Below are 16,944 nucleotides of genomic sequence, written 5' to 3'. Positions count from 1 at the left end.
TGCAACTTACCAGCGACCATTTCTTTTTAGCCTCTCGAACATACAGGGGACACTTACGGAGCATTTGGTTTCATTCACTTTTTTAGTCTAGCACTAATTTTTGAAGCTTCATAGCTGCATTTCTCTAGTTTCGCCTGTTTCGCCAAAATACTGAGAAGTTGCATTATTGTTCACTCTCGAGTTAAAAAAAACTCTAAACTGACAATTTTGGGGCATTTTAGTGGCTGTCCTTTACTTTCTCACTTTATGTCTTGTCCTTCATCACAAACGTTTATTGTGTGTGCTTTTCCTGTCCATTACATAGACAAGCATAATAACCATAAGAGGCTTCAAGGAAACATCATTTTCAAAGAGAGCTTTTAGTGATCAAATGATTTTTTTTTCTCTTCCTTCACGGATGAGTTCAGCTGCAACATGCCTAAGAAAAGAAGGTAGAAGAGGAGGTTTTCAGCGATGTGTTATATGGTCCCGTTCCCTCCATCATCCTTTATAACACATGAAATAGAAGTCAGCGTGAGACCCCGTGGCACCTCTGTCCTCAGCACCATGTGTTGCACTGAGGGTGCGTTATGGCCTGCACCAGTGATTCCCAGATGTGACAGCAGGGCTGATCATCAATTATTATACCTCAGTGGATCAAAATGAGCATATCTGCTCATTGCAACATCCCCAGCTTTGTCCTGTGGCAGCTTAGCCATGGCTTAGTGAACCTCCAACCCCCTCACCCCGTCCACCATCCCCTCTGCACCTGTAAGCTCAGTAACACCAGCCAGATTCCTCGCCGAAGCACTGGGACATGCCTCGAGACAACATCTGCCTCCCCTTGGTGACCTGCCGAGTTAAGCCAACTGCAGAATCAAGGGCGCGCTCACACCGGGGCCTGATTCTATCATAATAAAGACTTAGCTGCCACTAGTGCCTGAAACTAGCTTCGGGAGATGTTTCAGTCTAGATTTTGCAAGCACTGTGAACTTGCTCGGTGTCTAACGCTGCCTTTCATCCCCCCCCCCATTACCGTTCTGTTTAAAATGCACATTGAGGGATAAATCCACAGACTTTATGAATTTGAAGAAGTCATCTACTCCCTTTACGGAAAAAAAAGCGAAGTATCGTGCTGTAATGGTATGTTATCTCTGGCATAACCTCTGGAAAGATGACATGTTGTTTTGTTCTTCATGTTCCTGTCAGCTTTTCACAGCAAAACTCTGTTAAAATTTAGTTTGTCTGATTCTTCTGAATCAGTCAGGCTGAGGGCGCCTCAGTATGACAGATGTTTGACACTTGAAATCCAGCGGGATCTTCGGTTGAATGGAATCAGGACAAATCAATGCAATCACACAGGTGTCTCAGGGGAAATGGGGACAAAGGGGCACAGGCTGTCTTTTTTTTTTCTTGCAGAAGCTTCTGGCAGGGATTTTGAGCAGGTCTGCTTCTGCATGCATAGAATGGCTGACAGTTGACTGACCTCACGAGCGCAATATTGCCTTGAGGTCCCCGCAGATGCCTCACAAAGAGCTCGGGCAAAAGTGCAGCACAAACCATGGACCATAGCGAATGTGATGAACGCTCGGCCTTTCTTGTCAGGCACGGTACAACAACAACCTGGTCTGTGTGTTTCGAGTCAACCCCCTTCAAAATCCCATTTTCATTTTTTGATAAGACAAATATCCTGAAGGGCCACTGCACCTGACGTTCCACTCATGTCCCGTCTGAAAACGCTCCTCTCCTTCTTCTTTTTTTCTATTCCTCATCCCACTCTTACTTCATTTGTCAGCATTACCAAACCGTGAGTGGTCTCTGACGTGATCCATTTGTCCACGAATGCCTATTTATCAACCAGTGAGCGGGAGAGGATCGGGTCCCGTACAGCACAGCGAGGGGTAATCCCATGCATGCTTGTGCATTCAGCGCCTGTGTTAGATGACAGCAGTGGCTCAGGATGCAGATTAAAAACAAACTGTAACCTGCATGCTTTACCATATTGCTACCAATGGGGAAAAAAATGTTGCAAACTTCATCAGAATTCATGGTTTGGGTCTCTGTTTAAATGTTTACTTTTGAATTTGTATTTCTCTTTTCCAGCTATGGGTCTGTATTTGCAGCATAAATGGTTTTTAATGGAACATTTATTGTGAATGACCTATTTTAGCTCATATGCAAACACAGAAAATATGGACAGATGGCATCATAGTTGTAACAGTCTGTCATCATACCGTCATGTCACTTCAACTATATTGGTATCACTCAGAAGCAGATCTCTAGAGTGAATGTATGCTTTATTGTTTTTGGTTCCAATATTTTCCCAGATTCACTTTTATGAAACATGTAAAATCATTTTGTTTTCCAATTAAAATATAATGTCTTTTTTTTTAAATATCAAAATGTCACGACTAATAACAAATGTCAATAAAATACAGCAAAATGTGAGTTTGACTGAATTTTCAGTGGTTAAAAAAATCTACGCAAAAAAACCCCTATTAAAATATTATAATTTTCTGTAAAAGTGTATTTTGCATTAGTGTTTAAAGTCAAAATGTAGAAAAAGAGTAAAGATAAAATAGCTCCCGTTTTCCATAAGCTGATGCCATTTATACAGGAAGCAGCTCATCGCTTTTTTCAGTTGAATCGTGCACCGACACAAACTGCTTCTCGTCGTCATCATTTTGGGAAGTGGTAGCAGCCGGCTATTTCTCCTCCTCTGCTATTTTCAAGCAGAGAACCTCTCACACTGGTGGTGTTCTGTTGCTAATGGCATGAGTGCGTTATGTGTGGGACCCAGGGAAGTGCAGTTTGGTGAAACCGACAACCAGATGGCTCAATAGCTGCTCTAGGTCTGAGCCATGTTATTGACTGAGCTTTATAGACAAATGTGAGAGAAACACATGATTATCTTGTTCCTAGTTTTTAATTATCTGCACAACATATCATTACACTATGTTAGAATGTTGTTAAGAGTCATGAAAAAAATGTTTGAAGCTAGCTTATTTTGCAGATTTGCCATTGTGGCTTTAATGTTCAAATATGCCATTTCATCCACATCTCCTGCATCCCAAACTGCATGCGCTTTTCTGCACTGCATTTTTTTGTTTCTTTAAAAAACACAGCAAAAAAAAAAAAAAGAAAAAGAAACAAAAGTCTTTTGACTGAAGTAACAAACGCCATTTTTCATCCAAACTGTAACTAGTAGCATACTTGTAATCGTCAGCTCGCTTTAATACATCGATAATGTTACTCTTTTAGGACACAGAAGCTTTCAGATGGCTTTGCCACATGTTCCAAGCTTCCCAGGTCAATAACATTAAGGGCTGAGAGAGGAGGTGAAGATGCAACCCATGAGATGCTCTGGTCCGCTCAACCTTCAGGAGACATATTGATGCACAGTTATTTTGGTCAATAAGTCCTTCTGAGGAGAGGCAATCCTTATCCTTGAGGCCAACTGTATGTGAAAAATGAGAACGGGATGAGACCATACGTTCTAATGGATCTATTGCACTGTTTCATAAAGAAAAGAAAAAGAGGAAAGCACTCCTCTCTAAACCTGTGTCAGGCTGCTGGTTTTAGCAAACCAGTGGTTGATCAAAGTAGATCACAGACGCACTTCTAAGATAATGAGTTTAAACTTAAGCATAAAATCTCAAATGAGGAAACTACTGCAACACACAGGAAAATTAATATACTTAATGTAGCTCACGGGCTGGGAGGGGCTCATTTGCAGACCGACATGTTGATGCCGTCACGAGCCCTGAGACTAACAATGGAAACAGTCTGGATTTTTGTGGAGGCTATCTATAACAAACGTCTTTCAATAAAACATTAGCACATTTATTTTTTATTGCTTTCTTCCTGCTTCTGAAGGAATGAAAGTTTCTGCTGCTGGTAACATCAGAGCAGCGTTGGACAGCATATAAGAGAAATGTGATGATCTGTGGTGAGTTCTCTAGTAAGTTCAAACTTAATATTTAAGGAGTTTTGAGCTTCAAAGGAATGTTTACCGACAAGTTGGTTCCAGCCAGATTAAAAACAAATTGGGGGGGCACTACAGTGCCTTTGGTGGGTTGTTGCTATTAATGACTTAACACTTTGATACGACTGAGATCAAATCGGCTGGATGGATCTGAGGACTCATGTCACTCACCTCTCTTAAACCCAACGTTTCATGAGTTTAAAATTCAGTCCTAGTGATCCCAGTTTAGGAATCACAGAGCCAGTCAATGGAACAAAGTGAGTCGTTGGCTGGGCCCTTAGAGGCTTCATCCTTGTTTGAAGTCTCTCTCACCCCGCCGAGATCAGAATACATTGTTCAGAGATAAGATCAAAGTTGGCAGCTATTGATGCATTCCCAAGCCAGACACAAGCCTTACTTGAACATATTACCAACTTTGGGTTGAGTATTTTGATTGTGCAGGTCCCTAAAAGATCACACTCAAGTCACAGAAGGAGATAGTTGGACGTGTGAGCAGAGATAATACGCAATGTTTTTTTTATAAGAAGAATGAAATTGAACTTTAAAATAAAATCAGTATTAACACCAAAATCCAGCCATCGGCAGCTTTCCCAGAACTGTTAAATGTCTCTTCTCCGTCTGGATGGGGACAGACTGCACCTCAACTTCACAAAGATCTTTGGTAAAGTGACCAAGACCAGGGGCTAATGCTGTGGAAAGGGAGGTTTCTAACGTGACACTTTTTAGTGGTTTGAAGGAGGTTGGGGAGAGATTTCTGCAAACTGAGTTGACTCTTGCAGATCAATAGCTTGTCTCTCTCTTTCTCTCTCCAAGACAACTGGTGTGGCATTTGAACCAGATAACACAAGGCTTCCCCTCCACCTCACCTCCGAGAACGGGGCACTTCCATCAAATCCCAGTAGGTTGAGAAGGTTACAGATGAGTCCATTTAAATCCTCACTCGCTCAGTGTTATACCCCCAAGCGGACAAAACAGTAGAAAGAAAAAAATAACAATAATCTGAAGTAATCTTGAAAAGAAAGGTCCAATCTATGTAGGTTAATATTCACTGTAGCCTCATTTAGCTCTGCTGTATGCCCTTGGGGGACAGCTGCAAAAAGTTTTGGGAGCCAGAAGGCACAAAGCCTTTTATTTATTTATATAAGAGAGACTATATGGCTGGAAGCAAACTGGTGCAAATAATATGAAAAAAAAAAATTTCATTTGAGAAAGTTAGAGTGTGGGATAACTGCAAGAAAAAGGAATTGGCTGCATTACAATTTTAATAAGCTGCATGAATTAAATATACACGCCACTACCAGAATACGTCTTATATCGAGACAGTAGTGTGTAAGGCCGTGATGTGAAATAAATGAGAAACACTTCCTCCCATCTTTCAACCACCAGCGACGTACCCTTAAGCAAGGCACTTCATTTTTAATTACTCGGGAACAGTCGTGCATTTGTCAGTGGTCGATGATGTGATTGGCGGATGGCAGCATGCCGTGGCGTCGCGCTGCTCCCACAAGCATTTATCATCAAAAGTAAAAAAAACAAACCTGAAGTCCAACAATTGTTCGTCATATTTCTAGCATGTGGTCAGTCGATCATCTGGACTTTTGACGCTGAATGAGTGTGCTCTTCCTCCTCTGCATGTCAGCGCAGTCCCCCCCCCCCCCCCCCTCCCTCCCGGTGGCTGATGACATTGTAACACTAATTACTGCTAATTGTTCTACGCTGAATGGATTTAGTCACATAGCAAATGATTTGCCATTGGTCAGTGTCACAATGTTTCCACAGAAAAATTCTATGGGGATTGGAAATTTGCACAAATGAATGTAATTAAGAAGCACATTCATTACATCTAATTGCATATGAGAACCCTCAAAGTAAAACCGAGATTGGAATCAAATGAATAATTAATGCAGCTAACTGTACTGAAAACTGTAGTGCTTTTTTCTATTACACACTGATGTGTTAAGCTAATGGTATGTATGACGAAATACATTTTGTTTTTGTGATAGAAAAGTTAGATTTAGGAACTTGTCTCGTCTGGAGTGTGTATCTGATGATTTTTTGAGGCTCTTTCTTCTGATGCAGCTCTCCATCTCTGACCAAGCTCTGCAAACTTGTAAAATTACACTGCAGTCCTCTTTGCTTGATATTTCTAGATGAGAGAAGTGTCCAGCTGGGTATTCTTGTTTCCTTAGTTGTTATATTCCCAATAATGGTGGCAGCAGCGGGATTCCTTGCACGGTTTTGTGACCCGGAGGTTTAAAAGTCTCTGAATACAGTCGACACGAGTTACCTCTACAACGAAAACAGAAAAAAAGAAAGCTTTAAAGTTTGCTTTTATCTCTTTTTTTTGAGCAGCTAAACTATTACTAAAAAGTTTGAGATCACTTAGAAGACTAGCCTAAATAAGATAAAGATCAAGTGAACACAAAACACAGACGTGGTCAGGAAAGGAATTCACGACTGTTTTCTATTTCATGTTCACCCAAAGAACTACCTTTTGCAGTTATTCTAACCTTGTAGACCCCTGGAATACTAGCTGTCAGATTTTCAGGGTAATCTGATGAGATGTGACCCCATGCTTCTTGGGGCATCTGCCACAAGGCTTGACATAGTCTTCCTCCACACCATACAACAGCTCAACCTGATTCAGATCTGAAGACCGGGCTGACCGCTGCATCACAGTCAGAATTCTGGCTGACAAATAATTCTTTGAATATCACCGACACATTCTGGAGGTGTGTTTGGAGTCATTATCCAGCTGTATGACTAAACTAGTTCCAATCAAATTCTGTCCACGGGGTATGGCTTGTGTTAAAAAGAAAACTTCAGAAAGCTATCCTTTGTCAAGGTCCCCTTATCACTGTTTAAATCTCCTATTTTGCAACAGCCAAAGCTCACCAGTGGTCCATGGTCCATCGTGCAGCACATTTACCAATGAGTTTGGTCTCTTTGCCTCTTCATTAACTTTGACTAGAAGGTTTAGCAGGAGATTGGTGCAAATTACTTGTTGGTAATAGATCTTTAAGCAGGAATGCAAGATTTAATTTTACTTGTTTGTAAAATTGATAAAATTTAAAGTAGATGAAAATGTGCACTTTTTAGAAAACAACGTGATCCTAAACTTTTTTCGTTGGCAGATGTGTCATGATGTGTGCATAGGTTTGAGATCAGGACCAGCAGTTTCTGCTGTGTCACTAACATGCACTATGGCGCAGCATGGTCAAGCTAAGAGCTTTGCTCTCTTTTATTGTTCTTGCTGCAACTTTTTTTTATTTTTCTAAGCATCACAACACTTGAAGACTTAAAAAAATGCACCTCATAATGAAATAGTGTGTCTAAATGAGTTGAAATCCATGCTCGGCTGGAATTCACTGCCAGACGTTTTCTCAAAACTTTAAGTGGTGCTAACACGTCTAGCAGTCTGGATCAAGTAAAGTGGTCTTTTTTCTAAAGTCTGAGAGAAAACTTTTGTCCTACAGAAATCAAAGAGCTGAGATTGTCAACCCCAGAATTCATTAATCCACTAATCAGATTATTTGTCTGCGAGCATCAAGTATTATAGATTATGCAGGAGCAGACAAAACATAATCAAAATTAAAGCATTTTGTCCATAAATATCAAATGATTGCCAATTATTTCATGTTGTCTTTGGTAAAAAGGAAAAAACTGTAGATTTGTGTTGCATCATGCAGTGCGTTTAAACTCTAATCTTATTACTTGTGGTATTTAAGAAGGATTGGCTTATTTTAATAGCAGATTAGATCTCAGACAGACAAGGTGGTCATTTGAAAGCCATATGCCACAGATTAGGGTACGGCACTATGTTGTAGAGTTTTTTTTTTCTTTTCCACGTCTGCTTGAGCGACTAATGCACCACGTCAGAACTGCTTTCATTCAGCGGGTTGCGAGTGGGTAAAAAGCACCCACACCTAAATCCCTTAACTCTGACAACAGGAGAAAGAAATAAGTATATTACAAATCATCCAGCGGGAGGAATAGAGCAAAAAAAGTGTATTGTTTGAAAAATGTGAGGGATTTAGACTCGGGATTTACTTCCACTTTGCTACTTTGTCTCAGTGCTAAGAACCAATCGCTGTTTGAAACATTCGAATCGTTCTTCACAAGCATTTAAGGTAATCTTTGGGATGATATCAGCAAAGCAGGGCTGGATGTGTAATAAAGAGTAAAAAAAAAACACCCGAAACATTAAATTCAGATGAAACTCCTGCCACACGACACAGACGGTCACCATAAAAGCAAACCTCGCCAGATCTACAGAACACGATGCTTTAACTTTAGATTCTATCGCCCCGATTCTGCGCCTTCAGTGATTCTGGGGAAAATCCGTCAAAGCTAATAGAATATGATCCCCTGAGAAATCACTCAAAAATAATCCACAATGTGAGTCACCACGCAAGACCCTGTCAGGAGAGGCGAGAGCATATGTTATTTCAGGCAACATGTGTCTCAAAGCATTTCTTGTTTTTGTGACGTTTTTAAGAAATTTTGCAATCTTCCCTAAAAAGGTCAAATTGTATTTATGTCATTTAGAGGCCGTGGATGTGTAAATGTCTGCTAAAGGCAGGAGGAGAGCGGCCATTACAAACACACACGCAAATTATGCTAATCATGTCACCGGGACGGGAGAGGGAGTATCAAAATCTTGGGAACAAAATGTGACAAGAAAAGGCGACGGCATAAGACTGATGGCAGGGTGGTGGAGTGAGGTAAGCCTGGAGTGGGGAGGAGGAAAGAGCCCATAAAACGAACAGCCGCCTAACTCATAAATAATAGAAACATAAAATGTCATATGAACTTTATTTCAAGAGAGGGTGGTCTAATAAAGATGCAGGTTTAAAGAGGAGTTGAGAAATTCATTGTCATGAGAAGGCCACACTGCTCGCCTTTGGCACAGACAATTACTCAGCGGCGCAAGTTGACATTCAGGTCCGAGCCGCACCTTCACTAAACAATACGACTCAAGACTCTTGAATTTCCTTCTTCCTACCACTTCTGCTCGTAATGTCTCAGCTCTGTTTCGATTACTTCACTCGTCCTTCTTTCCAATTTGCCTTGTTCCTCCTGCTTTTCAAATTGAGACAATATGATAAGAGACTGCAGTCGCCAGGCCGGCCTGGTGCTCATTGATAAAACCATATCTAGTCCATCTCAGGCACCCCTCTGTCACCAATGCACTCATCTCTGAGACCGTCAATGCACACAGGAGCTGTCTGTTTTTGAACTGAGCAGAACAGTCAGAGTTTATCTGACTTAACTAGAAGCAGAAGAAAATGGAGCCCGATGAATCAAATGACTGTCTTGAAATGACGGGAAAAAAGATGTGTCCGTGGGCGCGGCATTCAGCAGAGCCCGAGACTAAAGGGATGAACTGCTTTAGTTAAGTTATAATATATAAAGATGCATTTATTAGAAATACACACACACATACATACACATTATATGTATGTGTGTGTGTGTGTGTGTGTGTGTGTGTGTGTGTGTGTGTGTGTGTGTGTGTGTGTGTGTGTGTGCGTGCGTGCGTGTGCATGTGCGTGTGTGTGTGATTTTCTTGAGGCCTTGCAAATGCAGGAAATTCACACTTGCTGTGATGCTCTAATGATATACACAAATGTGAGTATGCATTGAAATGAATACAGTCCCAGAATACGACGAGGTATTTTTTAAATGTTCACAGGTCTTTTTGACAGAATCAAGTCCCAAGTCTTTGAAGGTAAAGACCAAGTGATTCAAGTCTGTCATCTAGAATGACTAAAATACTTAGAGGTGTGTGGAACACTGCAAACACATTTGTAAATGATTATTTCTGATTGTAATCAGTCACTCTGAGTTTTTGATACAGGCTGAACATGAAAATAGTCTCCTCCACCTATCTCCTGCATTAGCTTCTGATAGAAAATAGATGGTGAAACTTTAAGATTAGAAAAGTCTGACAGATCTACGTCACGCTGTTACTTAACATTCATGGACTCACCCATCTTGACTCATGACGGGGAAGGCAGTTGTTGGTTTAATTTCCGAGAAGGAGCAGCAGACATCTCAGCAGGTTTAAGCTAACCTTTAGCATTAGCATCTCCACCACAAGGCAGAAGATCATTCAGGCTTGTGTTATTTGTGGAGACAAAACATCAACGTTGCAAGTCAGTGCTAGAGTTGCTTTGCTGCTTTTTTTAAAATTTATTTAATTTTTCAAATCTGCAACAAAGTGCCCAAATATAAGGAGATAAGACTCCAGATCTTGCCGTCTGAAGCTCAGCTGTGATGTGGATCACTTCTAGTTCCTAAAAATGGTGTGCCGTTATATTCCCCCCCACCCCCCACCCCCACCCCCCGAGAACAACTTACGAGATATTAATAACTACTGGAGAACTCTGCATATGTTTGGATTAAACAAGTATCCCACTCCTTTAAATGCTGTATTCTATGGATTCAATGCATCTGTGAGCCCAGTCCTTTAGGATGGGCTATGTAGTTTAATCATTATAGGAACAGGAGTGTCTGAGGGAATGACCACACACAAGAAAACTTAAAAAAAAGAAAACCTGTATTTCAAAGATCACAATCAAGCTCATGTCTTGTGTAAAATATTTTTAATTACTACCGATGCAGTTCTGCTAAACTGTAAGAACAAAGCTGTTAAACTGTAGAATGGGCGCAGAAGAAGTATAACAGGACATCCTATAATGACTATCCATGATTTATTCTGCAGGCTGCGCAGTAGTGCAGTGGTTAGAGCTGTTGCTCTGCAGCTCCTGGTTTCGCTTCCCAGCCTGGGATCTTTCTGCATGGAGTTTGCATGTTCTCCCTGTGCATGCGTGGGTTTCCTCCGAGTTCTCCGGCTTCCTCCCACAGTCCAAAAACATTACGGTTAGGTTAATTGGTTTGTCTAAATTGTCCTTAGGTGTGTGTGTGTGTGTGTGTGTGTGTGTGTGTGTGTGTGTGTGTGTGTGTGTGCATGATTGTTTGTCCTGTGTGTCTCTGTATTGCCCTGTAATGAACTGGCTCTCTGTCCAGGGTGTACCCTGCCTGATTGCCCATTGATCGCTGGAGATAGGCACCAGCCCCCCCCCCCCCCCCCCCCCCCCCCGCAACCCTATGTGGGTGAAGCGGGTTCAGACAATGGATGGATGGATTTATTCTGCCTCTCTCACTCACTAATTTTCTGAATCACTTATTCCTCAGTGGGGTTGAAGGGAGCAGGTGCATATCTCCAGCAGCCACCGTATCAGGATGGGGACACCCTGGACAAGTCGCCAGACCCTCGCTGGGCCACATGTTGATATAAATTCATTAGCACACACACACACACACACACACACACACACACACACACACACACACACACACACACACACACACACACACATACATTTTTCTTTCTTCTTGTTAAGTTCATTTAATGCCTCAGTGGGACAGAGACAAGATAACCAGTGGCACCGGTATTATCAGTTGGCTGACCAGACAGGTAAAGGGTTAAAGTTGCCCAAAAATGAACCACAAATAGGAAAAAAAAAGGGTTTACCATGTAACCTCACATGCATGTTGTTGATCTGCATGGAAGGAAAACACAGGATTGAACCAGTGACCTTCTTGCTGTGAGTCAACAGAATACCCAACTGCACCACCTGCAGCTACCATACCCATGCCTGAAGTGAATACCTGGACAATAAATACATTTCTGCAAATTTTGAACTTAAAGATAAACAGATTGCATTTTAATTGCCCATGGACATAAAAGACATGCATCCTGGCACACACAGCTTCACCACCAATCAGTTAGTGGCGGATCAGTTCAGCCGCCATCTTCCCGTTCCTGTGTGAGCTGTTCTACTCAACCTACCTGACCTTTGGTAAAACAAAAAAAGACTATACATAACACCAGAGTTTAAGAAAAGTCCAAATCAATCATACGTTTAGAGATCAACTTCACACGCATTTTTAAAACATTTTCAGTGATCTCCCTTTGGAATGAATGCCTTACAAGTCAATCTCTGGGGGAAAAAGCTCACATGAACTTGTTTAAGGAACTAGCAGAATGTAAAATCAGAAGAGAGCTGGACAGGATGGGATTTGGAGTCTTGGTTCCTGATGTTTGATTCGTTAACAGCAACGCAACTCTACCACTGACTCTATTTACTTTTCAATATTTATGTTTTTTTCTCCACAAGAAAAAAAAAAACAAGCCTGAAGGAGTTCTGCTATGTGGTGGAGTTGCTAATGCTAATGGTTAGCTTCTACTAGCTGATATGTTCTCCTCTGCTTCCTGGACGCTAAACCAACAACAGCCTTCCTTGTCGTGAGTCAAGATGTGTGAGTCCATGAATGTTAAGTGACAGTATGACGTAGATCTGTCAGGCTTTTCTCATTCTAGAGTCTCACCGTCTATTTTATGTCAGAAGCTAATGCAGGAGATAGGTGTAGAAGACTATTTTCATGTTCAGCCTGCAAGAAAAACTCACGGTGGCTGATTATGATAAAAACTAATTTATGTTTAATAATTTATATATATATATATATATATATATATATATATATATATATATATATATATATAATCAGCGTAGTTGACTTTTCAGGGAGTGAGCCTTTAGAAAGTGATTCTAACTCAAATCACAGAATTTTGCTTTTGCAACTGATGTTGAACTCCAGTCCAATTTCCACACTTGAGTCTCAGAAATGTTTTCTTTATAAAGACTGAAATGTCTGCAGTAACTGTGCATGAGAAGGTAATTTCAGGTAAAAACAATAATACCATCTTAGACTCTAAAGTTCCACGCTGGTTGCTGTAAATTTTAATGCAGTAATTTAGATCTAGTATCTCACAACTAACTCATATTACCACAGGGTGAAAGCAGATTGTAAGTGCTGTATTTGTGTTTGTTCATCAAGTATTACATTTTTATGATATGAAATATTAATAAAATAACGAGGAGCTGCTTGGATCACATAAATCCATGCAGTTATTGTGATTAGAATAAAGAGAACTGCAGGAGATAGAGTGGTTTGATCTTTGCACGTGTGTCTGTGTTGATGCACACGCCTCCTGCAGATGTGCATGTGTGGACGAAGAGCAGAAGAAAATGGTCGTTTTCTGACTTGCTACTTAAAAATAATAATAATAATGATAATAATAAAATAAAAATCACAAACAGGGCCAAAACCTCCTGGCGTAAATGAACAGAGGGCCATCACCAGAATGTCACACGTTTTGACTAATGCGTAACAAAAGCCTTCACACTCACACTGACACTGACACCCCGGTCCAGGAAATGTCAGCCCAGCTGCTGGGGCTCTACCACATGTGGGTGTATGCAAAGCAATTTGTGGTATTTTTTTTTATATCTTGTAAATTTTGTCTTTTGCAAAGAAAAAAAATAGATTGGCTTTCTTGACAGGTAACCATATTGAATGCAATCCTCACAGTTACACCCACAGGCTAGAGAAGGAGCAAAGGTCTGCTCAGATCTGAGTCGGTCCTGTCTGCAGGATGGGAGAACACAAGATTACCTGAAGAAAATAAAATCTAGAATATCCATCGTGAAAGGGGACGGGGCAGAGGCACTCAGGAACGGCCCGGTTCATTTTCTGTTGGAGCAAAATCATTTCAGCTGCATCACTGCTGCTGATGAAAGGGCTCTGAATCCCCTCATCCAGGAGGTGGAAGAGCCTCTTATCCCACCCCAAAAACATACATTTTCTTTTTTTTTTAACGATAAAAACAGGAAAAAAGGAGGTACTGAATATGCATGTGGAGGAAGCTGTGCATCTTTGCGTTCAATGATGCTTTTTATGGGGTAACATTACCGGGCAGTAAGCCATGCACTGACAGATGTCGAGTGAATCATTTAAGAAAATCTCAGCAACAAAGTTTCAACCTCTGGGGTACAATCCTTCCTCTGTTATACAGCTCAGCGGCATTTACAAAAGTCAGCACAAATGAACGTCTTTGCTGTCATAAATATTTATTTCTACTAATTATGCCTGGTTGTTTGTCTTCCTAAAATGACTGAGATTATTATTTTTTATTTTAAAAACTTGAAATGTCGGATTATTTCTTTATCTAGACTGCTCAGTTTTTCCTGCTGGTTGACTTTTGGAATATTATCTTTTCCAATCTGACTAAACAATGAGCCTATTAATAATCATGTCGGAAAGCAAAACGCACTGTTTGTTTACAGTTGCTTATAGTTATTTGACCAAAAATGGCTGCTTGTTGAGTGTATGCAAAGCTGTGTTACAATCACAATCACAGCTGTAATCTGAAATTATTTGACTTGCTGAAAACACAGGTGGCCACTTCCAAATCATTTTGTCATCCACAGAAATCAGAAAGTAGCAACATTTGGAAAGCACGAGCAAAATTATTCGTCTTTTTTTTTTCCTCTTGAGAATTGCAAAGATGAGTACTCACTGGATTCGGGGTCTGAGTTTCCGTCTCCTTCGGTGCGGCTGTTGGGTGACGTTTGTTCGTAGTACTCCTCTTGGGGGAAGCTGAGGGAAAGAGGCTGGGTGGCACTGGCAGCACTGCTGGGCTCAGGGTCCCCCAGCCCGCTGTCACTGCAGCTCTCCTGAGAGCCGTCTGGAAGATGGAAGGTTACGCGACGCTGGGTCTGTAAAAAAACAAAAACGCAAAGAACATGTTTTTATTAAACCCTTCAGTCCTGTTTAAACATGTTTATGATGTAAAATAAACTACATCTAAGAAATCTAAGAACAAAGGGAGATTTAGAGGCATGCCCCTGGAGAGTCTAATTAAAATGCGACACCATCTCTGTATGACTTAGTTTGTTATGGTGCCAAAGATGCATGATGGGAAAGGATCCTCCAACCCTGGATCTCACTGGGCTGGGACAATTAACGTACACAAAAGTGTCATACGGGACAATTCAGAGGAAATCCAGCTGAGCATTAGCGCAACGCTGACTCCAGTAAATGTGTGTGGCTTTCAGTCATGTCATTGTTACGTTGGTACGTTTACAAGGTTGCGTGATGTGTGATATAAATCTACCTAACCACCCTCTAAATGTGGCGGTCTTACTGGTGGTGAATGAAGCAAACAAACGTTAACAATGAACAATGTTGTTCTGCTAAGAGCATTACTTTTCTTTCAGGTGATGTGTTCCAGTGAAAAGCTCACAGTAAGATAAAAAAAATATTATTAAAAGAGATCTCCTCTGGCTAGAAACATTGTGGTTCAATATTTTAAAGTATGATAAATAAAAGGATTGAACAATGCAGTCAAAAATACGCTCACCTTCAACGCAATGCAGAGAAGAAAGGAGGTCTAAGGCGGCTCATCTCTAAACACCGGCACATAATACCAAAAACTATCTGCATGTTTTTATTACAAACACTAAGAAGAGGATTGCTTGTGTTGCTTATGATGTTACTTTTTATGTCTGCATGCGTGAAAAGACCAGATAAAATGCCTTGGTTCTCCAGCGAACCAATGTAATTATCAAATCACAGCATGACATTTGACCCCAGTTATCGCCATGCTGCCGTTTCTGTTTTCCTTCAGAAATCACTGACTCGTTTTATTGGTCACCAGAGAGAAACATAATAAAAAATCTGCTTATGGTTATTTTTTTATGAAAGTCTCCTTCCCAGTCGAGTTCTGTGCTCAGACTGAGACATTCCTGCCACTACACCTCTGGCGCCCAGGATTAACATCATCATGAATTGTGACAGCGGCACTCGTTCACGGGTGAGTGACTACAGTCAGATGGCGTTCACCAGGAAACCCCTTTTGACTAAATGTATTTAGAGTAGCATGTTGAACACAGCATCCATCATCTCATCCCGCTTTTAATACGGGAATATGACCAAACTTTATCTTGTCATTACAAGGACTAATTGAGAGTATGACCTCGTAACCCAAAACTCTTTCTGCTCTGTTGAGTCTATTGAATTACTTTCCAGTTAATAAAGTAACTGCAAGACTTATAATTGAGGACCTCTGCAATACACATCCTGAGAATAGACAGGATGTGTCTTAACAGGTTGAGCTATGTCCTAATTTTCCTGCTCGCCTCATTTAGATGCCAAAAAAAGAAAAACGAGAAACACACGAAGGCTGCAACTTTGATTTGTAACGTCACGGGGTCCACGAGAGCGTGTGTGCATTTTTCTCTGAGTGGTATCGGCCTCTTTGATTTCTCCCGAGGTTTACTCAAGATCACGGGGCAACCTTTCTTTGGAGCTAAAAAAGAAAACAGGTTTGTGTGTGTGTGTGTGTGTGTGTGTGTGTGTGTGTGTGTGTGTGTGTGTGTGTGTGTGTGTGTGTGTGTGTGTGTGTGTGTGTGTGTGTGTGTGTGTGTGTGTGTGTTCAGAGATGCCTGGGAACATCTTAACAATCCCTACAGAGAGAAAACCCCGCAGCAGTCATGGTCATTCTGATTGTGAGGCGTGACGCAGAAAGAGACACCAACGATTTTATGTTTTTCATTTTGCGTTGGGCAGAGAAAGATGCGAGGAGCTCTGACTCGACTTTGAGGGTAAGACATCTGAGTTTGAGTTTATGTCCGTACACGACTCCCCGGGTTACGTCGCCATGCATCATGCGGTATAGAAGCATAAAACATTATCTAATTCTCAGCTTTGGTTTTTGCAGCGAAGTTTCTCCAATCTATCATACCAACTGACACCAATTCTTTCTTCTTTTTTAAAGCACACATGGGTACCTTCATTCTCCTCATCTCTATAGCAACAAAAGCAAGTCCTGAATTAAAAACATCATTAACACATGCTTGTTTGAGCTCCGGAGGGGGTGACGTCTCAGTCTTCTCATATTTTCTCTCGTAGCCACGACACTGCATAGACGGAGAGTGTACGGTTCTTTGATCAGAACAAAGTAAAACAGGGCAAAATAAAGGAGAGGAAATAAGAATAAGTTCTGACTCTAATGAAGGACAAAATGACAAAAAAGCCTCATTTAAAAGTTATCAGAGAGGGTTGACTAACCA

General features: G+C 41.0%; 1 protein-coding gene across 1 annotated transcript in view; it reads right to left on the bottom strand.

Moving 5' to 3' along the window:
* pcdh11 (protocadherin 11) overlaps positions 1-16,944 on the bottom strand; it is a 199,194-nt gene that overhangs the window by 56,835 nt on the left and 125,415 nt on the right. The window contains exon 6 of the mRNA XM_015946579.3: positions 14,391-14,589. Within this exon, the coding sequence (XP_015802065.1) occupies positions 14,391-14,589 (199 nt within the window). The remainder of the gene's footprint in view (positions 1-14,390; positions 14,590-16,944) is intronic.

The sequence above is a fragment of the Nothobranchius furzeri genome, chromosome 1 (genome assembly GCF_043380555.1).
Source record: "Nothobranchius furzeri strain GRZ-AD chromosome 1, NfurGRZ-RIMD1, whole genome shotgun sequence".
Classification (NCBI taxonomy): Eukaryota; Metazoa; Chordata; class Actinopteri; order Cyprinodontiformes; family Nothobranchiidae; genus Nothobranchius; species Nothobranchius furzeri.
This window is presented reverse-complemented; position numbering and strand designations above follow the sequence as displayed.